The sequence below is a fragment of the Rosa chinensis genome, chromosome 1 (genome assembly GCF_002994745.2).
Source record: "Rosa chinensis cultivar Old Blush chromosome 1, RchiOBHm-V2, whole genome shotgun sequence".
In the NCBI taxonomy this organism is placed as follows: domain Eukaryota; kingdom Viridiplantae; phylum Streptophyta; class Magnoliopsida; order Rosales; family Rosaceae; genus Rosa; species Rosa chinensis.
Window position 1 is genome coordinate 36,034,177 of NC_037088.1, and position 14,705 is coordinate 36,048,881.

General features: G+C 37.8%; 1 protein-coding gene and 1 pseudogene across 1 annotated transcript; both read left to right on the top strand.

Annotated features, from left to right (window-relative positions):
- The first annotated feature begins 406 nt into the window (after nt 1-406).
- Nucleotides 407-2,965, top strand: LOC112189726 (annotated as a pseudogene).
- Nucleotides 2,966-12,957: 9,992 nt separating this feature from the next.
- Nucleotides 12,958-14,000, top strand: LOC112165837. Its single transcript, XM_040506255.1, has 3 exons — nt 12,958-13,168; nt 13,732-13,843; nt 13,935-14,000. The coding sequence occupies exons 1-3, from the start codon at nt 12,978-12,980 to the stop codon at nt 13,998-14,000; spliced, it is 369 nt and encodes a 122-aa protein (XP_040362189.1). The 5' UTR covers nt 12,958-12,977.
- Nucleotides 14,001-14,705: the final 705 nt, after the last annotated feature.

A 14,705-nucleotide genomic window follows, 5' to 3' on the forward strand; every position in this document is an offset into this window, starting at 1 on the left:
AAAAACAGCTTGAATTGTGGAATGAATTACTTACTCTCAATACCTCTGCTGATACTGCTTGGTTTCTTATGGGACTATCGTCATTGTACAGAAAACTGTGTGAGCTATCGTCATTGTACCCAAAAAAAATATAGATTATAGAGAAATTAGTCTAATTTAACTGATTGCTAATTAGCAGACAGGTTTTGGATCCTGGTTCCGCCACTGATGCATATGTAAGGATGTGTGTGTTGATATGTCCGAATTAAATTGGGATGAAAATATGTTGAAAAGTCATTTTCATGAACCTCCTCATCTGCATTTCCACATGGTGGTGCAGCACCATGGAATAATCCTCAAGAACACTATATATTGTGGCATGCAGGAGCACAAACTTCTTCACTCATTCAAATCCAATTAAACTAAACTAGTATGTAAAATGCCATCCCGGCCAATTAACTGGCAGGTGCAATTTTTTTGGGAGGGAATGGGACTTCATGGATTTATACCATCTTACTCTCATTCTGGGCGTCCATTGCCTCTGTCTTTTAGCACCATTTCAGTTCACTTGGGGTGCACTTTGGGTGGCAATATCACTATATTTGGTGTCGGGTATGGGTGTAACTATCTCTTACCATCAGAACCTTGCCCACCAGAGCTTTAAGGTCCCCAAATGGCTTGAATACTCGCTCGCTTATTGCGCAGTTCTATCACTTCAGGTCTCATTCGAACTTAATCTCTGTCTTGGGGGATTCCGTCTGCTAGCAGTATAATTTCACCATACAGTGCTAAGTAGACCCATGAGTTTTAGAAATTCTTAATTTGGATTTAGATTGGTTAAGTAGAAAACCTATTATATGGATGTTTTCAATGTGAAGGAGTTCAAGGAATCATGTAGAGAACCTTTTTATATATATGTGGGATCTTTCCCTTGTTGTGCAGGGTAGTCCACTTGAATGGGTGAGCAGCCATAGATACCACCATCAATTTACAGACAAATTGAGAGACCCTCATAGCCCCACTAAGGGATTTTGGTTTAGTCACGTGAATTGGGCGTTCGATTATCATTCTCGGTTTGGAAGCGTATGAATCTGAATCTCTCTCTCTCTCTCTCTCTCTCTCTCTCTCTCGTTATAACTCTCTTTATTTTTAGTATGACGGACAATTGATGAAGAACGTGGGAGATTTGGAATGCTAACTATACTATAGGTTTCTTCATTATACCTACTTCCTTCATTCAGTTCTTCTTGGAGTTGCACTCTATGTGGCCGGAGGATTAGTGGTTTGGGGAATGGTAAAATTTCATTTCACTATTCTGTTTTGGGTTTTTATCACCACTAAAGTCCAAACTTTCTTGCACTGGATAGAATGATACCCAACTTTTAAAAGAGATCAAAAAGGTACCTAGACCTATAAAAATTGATCAATTTCATACCCAACTTTCAAAAGTGATAAAAAATGTACCTAGATTTTAAGAAATTGATCAATTTCATACCTCCGTCCATTTTCCGTCACATCTCGATTCAAACTAAGAGTATATACAACCTTTTACTCTTTTTTCTTGCTTATGTGAAAGTAGTTGGATCAATGGTTATTAAGCAACAGAACTACGTGAAAATACAATGGTCTCGCCGTCACCGATGACACCACAAAATTGTAATTCAAATTCGAAAGTTTTGCAAAATTGGAATCCGAAACTGAATACAAAGATGCACAGATGCAACATCAAACCCATAAATTGAAGTGATTTGTGGTCAAATGAGTCATCAACCATTTATAACCCAATTTTCTTCTTCTATAGAATTAAAATCCTTCATTCAATTTCAATTCCACCATCTTAGAAACAAATAAGGTCGGGATGTTTCCCACCTTCTGAAAAAAGAAGAGAATCAATAAGATAAAATAAAAAATAATTAAAAAAAAGTTTTTGTGTGAAAATACTATTATAACCCAAAAAACATCTCACATGCACCGCACGTGATCAATTTTAATAGAGAAGTGATGGAAAATAAACCAAGGTATTAAGTTGATATTTTTTAAAAGTTTAGGTATCATTTTGATCAATTTTAAAAGTTGGGTATCATTATGTCCAGTGCAAAAAATCTAGACACCATTGGTGATAAAAAATTCTTCTGTTTTTGCTGAAAACCATCTCTCTCTTTTTTTTTTCCACAAATTATTTAACCTTTTTGCCCTTACCTTTGTAGGTAAGCGTGGTAGTCGTTTCACAAGTTACTTTTTCAATAAATTCTATTTGCCACACTTGGGGAAAACAAATATGGGATACTGGTGATGCGTCTAAAAACAACTGGTAATATAGAAAACGATTTTCTGATGAGATTACGTATTATTAAATTAACATATTGAATTTAATTGCTTAATTAGGTTGTTTGGATTGCTGGCATTCGTAGAAGGTTGGCACAATAATCACCATGCTTTTGAGTACTCAGCTCGACAGGGCTTAGAATGATGGCAAATTGATACTAGTTGGTATGTGATTAAGTTTCTTCAAGTTGTGGGTATGGCCACAGATGTGAAACTGCCAATTGAGATTCAGAAGAAACGAAAAGCTCTGGCAAAAAATTCGATCATGAAGGATAAGTAATTTGACAATTAGCCATATATATGGCATTCTTGCTTATTGGCCACATCCTGGACTAGTAAGTCCTACATCTCCTCATGTGGTTGGGAATAAACTTTTGCTATCTAGATGTATGAACATTGATAAGTGTTTATGCCTCGATTGTGATTTTGGCCACGGGAGTATCCGTGAGCTGATTGCAATTATAGCTTTTATCGGTGAAGTATGAATATTTTCTTTCAGCCTTTATTAAATAAAAGTTATGTTCAGTTGGGGGTTCCTATATCCTCCTTCCCTTAGTAGCTTCTTAGCTACCATTTGTACTAATGTTAAAAAAAAAAAAAAAAATCATCTGTACTAATATAATAGATAATGAAACAAATAAGTAGCTCACAAAGTTTCACCCAAAATTTGGATAATTTTCTCTCAATTTCCACCATTTCTTTTCGAAAATTTGTCGATATCGAAATTTTCGGAATATTTTCCTCGAAATTTTCATTTTTCAAACTATCGATATTTCCTTGATACTCGATATTTAGGTCATTGTATCAAACCAAAAAGAACTAATGCTAGACTCTAGTCAGAATGACCATTACATACTCTTCTGTTGGCACAAGTAGAATATACAGAAAAGAAGTTGTAGTACTACCACGGTGGTACATAGAGATAGGTCCACTAAATTGATTATCCAACACTTATTTATTCCTCGCAAGCCTATTAAACTATGAAACATAGAACATAGAACATAAACTTCCTACAAACATAAAGAACATATTCACCAATTGTTGTGGCTTTTTAGTAGGTCTATGTTTTTTTTTTAGACATTTGCATACATATCTTTCCTTAGATTACACTTTAACCCAGGTGAAAGGATGCATATATCCGTAGGTTTGACAATATTTGTTCTACTACTTTTTTTTTTTTTGAAGGAAATGAGGTCAGCCCTTTATTATACTGAAAACAAATTACATCAAAGGAACTCCAGCTACAAGTGCAGCCATGAGAAAATTAGGAGCAGAAAAATAAAAACAATCATCTTCGAGTCTACTACCCAAAGCAGCTAAACAATGAGCAATTGAATTGGCCTTCCTATCAACATGGACAACCCTCAAGTTGATGTGAGTCTCAAGCAGCAAACTCACATCCTCATATATCCGACCCAACACCGAGGTATTAACAGAAGTCTGACCAATTTGTCGTTGCACCTCTTGTGCATCTGTTTCTAGAACAGCCGGCATAAAACCTTACTCCATAGCAAAAAGCATTGCATGTTGACATGCTAGAACCTCAGCATGTTCTGCAAAAACCAGACTACTCAAGGGTCCTGCCCCTCCTGCAAGCATGGCACTGTTAAAATCCCTAATCAAGAAACCAAACCCTCCCTTCCTTGTAGCGTGATGAAATGAACCATCTACGTTAATCTTCACAAGACCCACTGTAGGAGCTTCCCATTTTACAACTCGTCACCTCGACTAGTACTATTTGGAGACTTAGAGTTAAGCACACAGAACTCTTGTATGCGAGACACAGCCCTCAAGACCACACCACCGGCTTGACTGCTCTTCCCTTCCCATTCTTTACTATTCCGCTCTCTCCAAATGATTCAAAGTAAGTAAACCAGTTCACCACAATCCTTTAGAGCTAAACTATTAACACAATAATTCAACCAAGGTAGCAGCTCAAGATTCTCAGCTTGAGGGTGATAACAAACCTGTCTCAGCACCCCCATGACTCTGTAAGACTTGTTTCGTGTAAGGACAATCACGACAAATATGAAGGGTTGACTAAACAGAAACTCCACACAAGATGCACAACTGTGACTCCAACACTACACATTTTGAAACTAACCGTTCAAGAGACGGTAGTATATCATGACACACCTTCCAAATATAGACCTTTGCCACATTTGGAACCATCACTTTCCAAAGTTTCTTCCAGAAACCTCCATTAACCGGCAACATTAAAGGGCTAAAACAAGTAGAATTAGTAAAAGACAACCGGTAGGCAGATTTGACTAAAAATTTACCATCCCTTTCCAACTTCCAAACTAACCTATCAGAGACTGCCCTTGAAATAAGCTTCTATTAAGGCTAGCATTCCAGAGACCAGATGCACCAATTAGGTCCCTGACCTTAGTCACAGCTGCCAATGCAGTAACATGTTTGTTTGGCTTACCACCTAGTAGCTCAGGGATCCGGGAATCTGACCAAATATCTACTGTCTCCCCATCCCCAATCTGCCAATATGAGTTATCTTTCAAGAGTTCCCTAGTAGAGAAAATGCTCCTCTAAAAGTAAGATGGGGAATCATGAGACCAAGCAGACCAAAAGGAACCATCCGGAAAATATTTAACCTTATACAGACGAGCAATCAAAGAAGAGGGATTGGTAATCACCCTCAATGCCTGTTTGGCTAACATTGCAGAATTGAAATTGGCAAGACTACGAAAACCCAAGCCCTCCTCCACCTTCGGATTACATAAGGCATTCCAAATCTTCCACTAAATCTTCTTTTTATCCAAAGTTGATCCCCACCAAAACCGGGCACACATTTGTTCCAAATCGTCACAAAAAGCTTTTGTGAGTTGAAAAACACTCATAGCATAAGTAGGAAGAGCATGAGCTACCACCCGAATGAGAATATCTTTACCTGCCCCACTTAACAGCTTCCCTTGCCAAACCTCAAGTTTCTTAGCTAAATTATCCTTAATATACTGGAAAGTAGCTGTTTTTTTGCTCCCCACATATGTAGGTAACCCAAGATACTTCTCATGGGACTCCACTACCTGCACCCCCAAAAAGTGAGAGATTTCCTCTTGTAGAACTCCCGTAACATTCTTACTGAAAACCACTGAACTCTTATTAAAATAGACCAACTAACCTGAAGCTCTTCCATATGTCTCGATAACCTCCTGTAATTCATAGCAAGCCTCAAGCGAAGCCTGGACATATAACATACTGTCATCCGCAAAGAGAAGATGATTCACTGATGGAGCATTATCACATATTTCGATTCCTGGCAGCAGTCCTAACCGTTGTTTTTGCTGTAGTAGCGCAGAGAAACCTTCAACCCTAAGTAAAAAAAAGTACGGGGATAGTGGATCATCTTGCCATAACCCTCTTCTCGAACACATAGCCCCTGGGCTTCCCTCGTACCAAAAAAGAGTATCTCACTGAGGTAACACACTGCATAACCATAGCTATCCAATCTTGTGCAAACCCAAAACGAAACAATACCTTCTTGAGAAAAGACCAATCCATTCTGTCATAAGCTTTACTTAAATCAAGCTTCAAAGCCATCACGCCATCATTACCTGCCCTTTTGTTATGTACACAATGCGCAATCTCATTAGCCACCAAAATATTATCAGTAATCAACCTCCCGGGCACAAAAGCACTCTGGAAATGGGAGATTAACACCGGTAAAATCAGCTTTATCCTATTGGCCACCACCTTTCAACATATCTTATATATAACGTTGCAAAGAGCAATTGGACGCAAGTCCGACATCTGCTCTGGATTGTTCACTTTTGGGATTAGACAGATGTGAGTGAAATTGATTTCACATAATAACTGACCTGATAGTAAAAAACTTTGCACCGCAGCTGTTACATCCTCCCCAATAGTCTCCCAATAATGCTAGAAAAATAAAGGCGGCATACCATCTGGACCAGGCGACTAGCACATCGAATTTCGTATATGTAGCACATAGTTGATCATTCATAGCTTGTGTGACACAAGGTTGAATGGCTGCAAGGGTGGTTTCTACCGCTTCAAAATCCATAGCTTGAGTAGTAAACATCCTGGAAAAGTAAGATGTTACAACTAGTTCCATGCCTTTATCATCCTCATGCCAAACCCCATTCTCATCAAAAAGACCCAGAAGCATGTTTTTCCTTCGCCTGTTCGACGCCTTCCTATGGAAGAAACTTGTATTCCTATCCCCCTCCTTCAACCAGGTAACTTTGGACCTTTGCCGCCAAAAGGTTTCCTCCTGCGAAAGAAGAGATTGTAGACAATCCAACAAACTCTTCTTCTTAGACTGCACTGCTTCTGTAATGGGAACATCCATAAGCACCTCCATACACTCACGAATACCCAACATACTAATCTGCCTCGCGCGAAAAGCCTGTTTTGCCATTTATCCAACTTCATACGTGTGTGCATAATCTTCTTGGTCACACAGTACATAGGAGTTCCAGTCACATCAGTATTCCACGCCTCTTTAACTACACCATCACACTCTTGATGTTGCAACCAATATGCCTCAAATTTAAAACGATAATGTCGTGGCCGCTAAACCAAAGGCACTGAACTAGCCTGTAGCAGTATGGGGACGTGGTCAGAGTCGCTTGGAAGTAGGTGACGTTGTTTGGAATGGCCAAAGAGATCACACCAGGTAGGAGTACAAACTGCTTTGTCAAGACGCAATTGAGTCTCAAAATTCCACCAAGTGCACATAGATCCAAAAAAAACCCTAAATCCAGCAAATCACAATAACCCAAAGCCTCCCTAAAGCCCCTCATCTGTATCTCTGTTCTCACAGGACCATCAATCTTCTCAGAACTGTTGAGAATTTCATTAAAATCGCCGATAACGTACGACCTAAGGGAGCGAATCCAGGTCACTCAACTCCCGGAGTAACGCCCATGAACGATCCCTGTCCACTATTCTGGCAAAGCCATAAAAACTAGTCAACCGCCAATTTGGCTCACCCGCTACTCCCTCAATCATCAGATCAATATGATGTGTAGATGAAGTGTGCACCTGAACCTGAACTTCATCATTCCAAAACATACCTAGGCCCCCAGAACTTCCATCGCTCAGAACCTCCTTAAAATGTTGAAACCCTAAAGCTTTATGCAGATCAAGAAAATCCGATCTGCGGCTGATCTTTGTTTCACAAAGAAACACTATTTGGGAACCTCCTTCAACACCCTACGTGTTGTATCATTGCAGATTCCCCTGCAATTCCAACTTAAGATATCCATGTTCATGGCCATGCAGAACCCTCGATCTAGAACCCTAGAAGCAACCCTAGGTCGTAAAGCCCAAGGTCAAAGATGTAAAGCACGTTCATTTAACATCAAGTTTGGTAAAACAATAAAAAGGTGCGATATAAAAAAATTCAGGTCCGTTTACGATTTTACCGCGATTTGAAGAAGCATGGTAAAGGCCTGCTTTTTACTGAGATTTCCAACAGCATGCGGAGCTGTGAGACTTAAATGGAGGGTAAGATTTGTTATACACTATCCTGGAACTTTGTTGTGCATTTGATCGAATATTGAAAGAGCACTTAGATGGAGGGTAAGATTTGTTCGTAAACTTTCAATTTTGACTCATCAGTGTATTTGGAATTTAGTGTTTTCAGATGTAGAACTCTTGGAGATCTACAATACCATTTTGCAATCTTAAGTTGAAACGGAGCCTATATTGTTAATTCGATTAAAGGGGAAATATCACCAATGGTCACTGAGTTATGACTTATTCGACACTTAATTCACTGTATTTTCAACAATATCAATTAACTCACTCAGTTTTACATCCGTCTTTCACTTAACTCACTGCCGTTAATTCTACCGCTAGAAGCCGTTAAAATTGAGGGTATATTTGTCAAAACACATAAAAATCATTTTTAACTTAAAAAAAAACTACATTTATTAGACATTTTTTCAATTTTTTTTAATATATGAAATTTCTAATAAAAAATAATTTTTTAAAAGATAGAAATGCATTCTTTTTTAGTGTTTAGACAAATATACCATCAATTTACATTTATTATACTTAAAAAAAAAATTAATTTCTGAGATTTCTAATAAAAAATTATTTTTTTAACTTAAATATAATTTGAAAAAAAAATTGTCTTTTAAAAAAAAAAAAAAGAAGAAGTTAGAAATGCATATTTTTAGTGTTTAGACAAATATACCCTCAATTTTAATAGATTTTAACGGCAGAATTAACGACAGTGAGTTAAGTGAAATACGGATGTAAAACTGAGTGAGTTAAGTGATATTGTTGAAAATACAGTGAGTTAAGTGTCGAATAAGTCATAACTCAGTGACCATTGGTGATGTTTTCCCTTGATTAAATGATATGATTTTTTTTTTTTTTTGGTATTTAACTTTAATATTTCTTACCTTACGTACTTAACTATCAGTCTCTTTAGTAAATGTGGCAAATCATCTGAGATATGACTCATGCATTATACAGGAAAGTTAATGTAATTGTGTATTTACCCACAAATATTGATCCACCCACTTATAAGTTATATTATATGGTAAAATAAAAAAAAACATATATATTTGTGTGTGAGAGGAAACTTTCACTTTCTGCCTCTCTCTTCGCCATTATATTAGTGATTTTAATTCCGTGCGCATTATGATAGTTTGTGGCCTTACCAAAAGTCTTCTTGCATCCTTCATTCGGGCAGTACTGCACCTATCTTAACCAGATGATTGAATATCCTAGAAGTGCGACTTCAGACAAGGGCATAACACTCTGTGGGGATATGGTGGCTTTTTTACATTGTGTAGTGACCGGGCCATTCTTTTCCTCCTCTGATTCTTCCTCTCTGTGTCATTAATCAGTGGCGTAGGAGTTGATAGGTTGTCTTCAAGATGATCTCTCTCATGTGCGGTCAATCAGTAGGCAAAAGTCACTTGCAAGCTGGAGCTAGGGCTTAGGGTTTTAGCATTGGATGCGTACTAAAGGTGCCCACATCTTGATCAGATAACAAAATAAAGCTTACATTAAATGATAAGTACGTAGATTTCTTTTGTTATCAAGTAAAATGGTGCCCTTGTGACCGGCCTATATTAATTGCAACAAAATGAGGCGCCTTGTTTCCATACCCGTACTACAAGCGAATAGAAGAAGAAATCTGCAAGGTCACCATCAATATCTGCGACTTTCTTCCACCATCAAACCTTCCACAGGACAACACTAATTGCTCTTCCGCATTCACCCACCTCACAGCATCGAAGCTATCAGTTTCCACATCCACTTCAATCAGTCTGCGCTCTAAGACCAGTTCCAATCTAAGCTTGATGGCGAGCACTTCGGTTAAACACGTACATGCACTGTGCTTCCTTGATCAAACTATTAGAGAGGAAAGATTTCACATTAGAAAAGTGACAAAATATAATATAACTTATAAGTGGGTGGATCACACCTAATTGTACTAAAGCCTTTTGTGATTAAAACTCAACACCTAACAGGTGGTTAAGTTGGGATAATATCAGTACAAGGTCACGAGCCATACTTGTCGCTGTTCAACATGGTATCAGAGTGTGTCTCACTCCAATTGAGTCTCCAATTGTTATGGGCTCGAATTTGGGTTCCTTATATTGCCGTTGGAAAATTCCGATTGGATTGTTACCAAGTATTCGATATGGGCCTTGGATTGTTATATTTTGCCAAGTCTCCGATATGAGACTTATGTCCCAATTTCCAATGTAAGAATTAGATTGTTAATTGATTCCACGTGCAGACCTAGAGTTATGTTGCACGTGAGAGGGCGTATTGGATAAGAAATATCTCACATTAGAGAAGTAACAAAATATAATATAACTTATAAGTGGGTGGATCACACCTAATTTTTTACCGAGACCTTTTGTGATTAAAACCCAACACTTAACGGGTGGTTAAGTTGGGATAGTATCGGTACGATGATGGGTCACGAGCCACGCTTGTCGCTATTTAACACAAACTGGCAAACTGCTGCCCTGCTCGGCCCACTGCCGGCATCAAGAACCCAAACTCATAGTGCAGCTAGCACCTCCAAACTGCATGCCCAAGATTTCATTGAAAGCCCCGTCACAGTTCAACTTTAATCTCCCCATCACATGTGGCCTCCATCGAACTACCCTCTCTTCCTCTAATCCTCTCTTCTAATTCGGGTTGGATCAGACCTTCCCACTGTCCTCATCGTATCTTGGACCTCAACTATCTGTCAAACCCTGCTCTTAACAATGTTAGGAGTGAAGTGTTACCTGGATCGCGGGTCGTTGCGGAACGGGTACGCGGTACGCCAGTCTCTATGGAACGCGGTACGCTAATATATATTAGCTAAAATTTTTAATTAAAAATAAATTACATATGATAAATATAATTATAAAAAAATAATAAATAGATACCACACTATAAATAAAAATCAGGATTCCTAAACATATTTCTAATTGCTTATTTGGAAACATAACTTTTTTACGTAAATATCCCTTATACATATACTATGAAAACTACATCAATTTAAAAGGGTAAACAAGTAAAATTAAATATTAGAAGTTATAAGGAATTAGGTTAAAAATCTTTTAGATATTATCATTTTTTTCTTATCAGAATAGTCATTATCTTCTTCAGAAAAAGGAGAAGAAGATGAACTACCCAACCAATTTGTTGCAGAAGTCTAGCAATGGACGAAGTCCAGAAACAAGCGCACCAGAGCTAATGCAGAAGATGGGACCGCTGAGTAAATATGGGATCGCTGGAGTCACCGATCTGGTTCGCGATCGTACCACGTTTCGGGTCGAGCGATCGGGTTCGCGGGTCGCCGGCAAACATAGCGATCCCGGCATCTGCACGACTTCATTACCATGCAGCCTCCGCCTTCTTTCTCTCCCTCCAGTTAATCCATAATAGAATTAAGAAGCTGAAGCATCTTCTCAATTAATATCTTCATGGTCATGGACTACTCGAGGAAAAGATTAAAAAACAAGGATACCTATTCGATGCCAAATTAGAATAATATTAATACCTCAACCTTTCCAACACCGCCACACTTTGATCACAGCTTCCAGGTTGTGTGTAAGGTTGATTCTCTAGCCTGGTTGCACCGAAAACAAACAGCAGATCGAGGTTGTAATTCTTTTGCAATGCAAAGCTTCGATTCCATGCATGCATGGGACAAACCCCGTCGAACACCCCCTCAGAAAAGTGCTGCATTTTAGGAGGCATTTTCAGTTTTCATAAGTGCCTCCGCCGATCATTACGCATATTATCTTGATGACAAACGAGCAAAGAAAGTAAGAGACTACACTTTTTCAAATCCGCTATATTTTCTAGAGCTATGAGAACCCCATAATTGTACTGTATCTCGATCTCGACTCTAATAGTGGAGAACCACACTCACTTGAAATTTGAAATTAGCCATGTCCGTCGTCTTTTATTTGTTCTTGATTAGGGTTACCTTTATTTATCTGATTAAGCTCCAATGTAAATTTAGGGAGATCATTTTGTCTTATTGATTGACTGAACCAGTGGTCAAAATGTCAACGAATTTTATATTTTTATTGTTAAAGACTTAAAATAGATTGTAGAAGGAAAAGATGGCTATAGGATATGAAGACTTCGACTGCTACTAGAAATTGAAATTAACTGGCCATGGCAGATGCAATTAACACTGGACAATTAATCATGGTCATCCAGTCCCCATCGCCATACGGGAAATCAAGATGGTGACAGTGTACATAGAGGGTTTTTTTTTTTTTTTTTTTTTCCTCTAAAATTTGCATGGGGTAAAGTTGGGTTAGAGGAGGTATACATACAAAATTAAAAGATCTGAATAGGACCACTTCATAAAAACAAACCAAGATTAAAGAAAGAAAAATATAGTGATCACTATGCTAAAAAAGCTATCAGACGACACACATCAGACGACAGAAGGGTGATTTTCTGTCGTCTGATTTTTTCAGACGACAGATATACTAAATGTGTTGTCTGAATACATAGAAAAACCATACTTGTTTCATTTTGAAGATATGGTTAGATTCATACGACAATTAAATGCCGTCTGAAAAGATTGAAATTTTCTATATTGAACCCTAGCAGAAATTTTCGAATTCCCTCCAACAAGTTTTAGTCTTTTCCCTCTCAAATGCTCAAACCCTATAGCTGACTAGTCAATAGAGTGTTATTCAAACAACACAATTTCTTAATTGTGTTGTCTGAACAAGGTGAGCTTGACTGATTTTGTTTCAAAGTCTCTTTTGGCATAACACTCGTTCACCTTTTCCCATATGTGCTCACTCGCTCTCCCTCTCTCTTTTTCACCTTCAGTGACATAATCCCCTTTAATCCTTATGATCAATTTCTCTCAGTCCTTGTTCAAATCCGATCACAATTAATGGAGCCAACGTCGTCCTTCTCCTTGCTTTCCATCTTCGAGAAGAAGACCACCCAAATCAATCTCTACCACCATCTCCTAAATACTCTCTCTCTCTCTCTCTCAAACCCTGTTTCTATCTTAACCTAAATTTCCTGATTCTCTCTCTCTCTCTGCCTAAGCTGTGACTCAAACCCATATCTCAATTCTCAAAGGATTAATTGTAATTGGAAGGACCAAAGGATGTAGAAAGGGGATCTCGCTCCGTTCCTAGCATCTGTCAATCCCGACTGTCAGTTCGCTCTCTCCAGCTCCAACGATGGTGAGCTCCGTCTCTGGAAGATGGAAGCCATCACCGAATCTTAGGTTTCTTCTTCAATCCAAGAGAAACCCAAAGGAGGAGAAATTATGCAGTTCCGCGGCTCTCCTGGTACTGCCAAACCCAAAGATGACGAGGCTGCTTGAGATGGAGACGAGCCCAGTTGCTGGAAGCATGTGGACGTGGCCGAGGTACCGAATAATTGAATCAATGCTTGATTCTATTTGATTTGAGGTTGTAATTTTGTGATATAGTTTACACATTTTTGTTAAATTGTACTTGGTTTGCTCTATGGTGTGTTTTCAGGTTTGGTGTTTGATGTTCTTCATTTAATTTTTTTCCATTGTTTCTTGCTTTCAAGTCAAACTAATTTTCTTTGTTCTAGGTGATTAAAGCTTTGTTATTTTCATTTATTTTGTGCTGCTATATCTTTGTCTGGTTTCGGATCCAATATTCTATGAATTTTTGGTTGTGAACTTAGATGGTGATTTCTGATTATTTCTACATCTCTAGTTTCCCACATATTTTTTTCAGGCTAGTAAGGGTAAGTAATTGCTTGGTAAAGTTTGTTATGTTTCCTTCTGACACTTTGGTGTTAGAAATTGGGTGTTTTTGGTTCTACGATGCCTATCAAATGTATTAATGTATTAATCCTCTATTTTCTTTTGTACTTGGAACTTATGTGAACTGTTTTGGGATTAGTTTTGGATATTATTTATTTAGAATTATATTAACAAGCTTATTACAATTTTAGATGGCTTATGTTCAAAAAGGAGTTTGACAGCAGCTATGTGGGATTTATGAAGGATGGAGCCAAGTGGTTGGTGAAGAACACTGAAATCCTTCTTTGTATGCAGCTATCTCAAGTAAGTTCAAATTTCCTATCTTTTCAAGTAAGTTCGTTCTGTTTCAGTCTTTCCAAGAGTTTGGGTGTGATTTGTTGTAAATGTGGTATAGGTGGCTGGATTTGTAAAATACAATGTGGGTGTTAGCAATTGGTATTTTATTTGTTGTAGCAATTGATTGGCTGTATTAGCTGCTGAAAGCTAAGGCTTGAGGTAGGGAAAGCAAACTTTTCTCTATAGCTTTGATTATGATTTGGTATGTAATTGGTGTGATTGTGTTGGAACATTTTCCTCTGCGATTTTTAAGTGCAATTTGACAAGTAGAGAGTCACACCCCAAACATCTAACCAGATTGTAGATGGTTTAGTTTAATTAGTTAGTACTACCTGGGATATGAAAAGCCAAATGGGTTATTAATGCTTCATGCATCCTCTTTGTATTCCCTTGTTTACTCTCCAATGTAGTAGCTATTCTTTTGGCTTGTAAGCTAGTTCTTTTTGTTGTGTCTCTCTTGTTTACTCTCAAAACAAACCAACTTTAAGATCAAAACTTCATATTGTGGTAAAAACAGTTTTGTTGAATTTTCTGAGAAAGCTGCTGATCTGTTAACTTTGAGCTTTGTGTTGCCCTACTTAATGATCTCCAAATGTCGTGAAATTTTGATATATTTCTGTTCTACTAGTTAAATAATGATCTGGAAAGTTTCACCTTATTTCGATGTATAATGAATCTTCAGTATTTTTTCTTTTGAATCTGGTCTGCTTTGGCAAAGTTCCAGAATTTTTAGTGTACCCTCTAATTTTCTGCTGAGATTTGAACTTCTATTTAAATCATTTAACCTATGGTCTTTGTATATATTGAATTAGACATTCCAATAGTTGTT

Excerpts from the sequence above, each read along its gene's own strand:
- LOC112165837 (XM_040506255.1), top strand. The coding sequence starts at position 12,978 with ATGGTGAGCTCCGTCTCTGGAAGATGGAAGCCATCACCGAATCTTAGG. Across the intron at positions 13,169-13,731 it reads AGCATGTGGACGTGGCCGAG|ATGGCTTATGTTCAAAAAGG; the intron begins GTACCGAATAAT and ends TTACAATTTTAG. Across the intron at positions 13,844-13,934 it reads TTTGTATGCAGCTATCTCAA|GTGGCTGGATTTGTAAAATA; the intron begins GTAAGTTCAAAT and ends AATGTGGTATAG.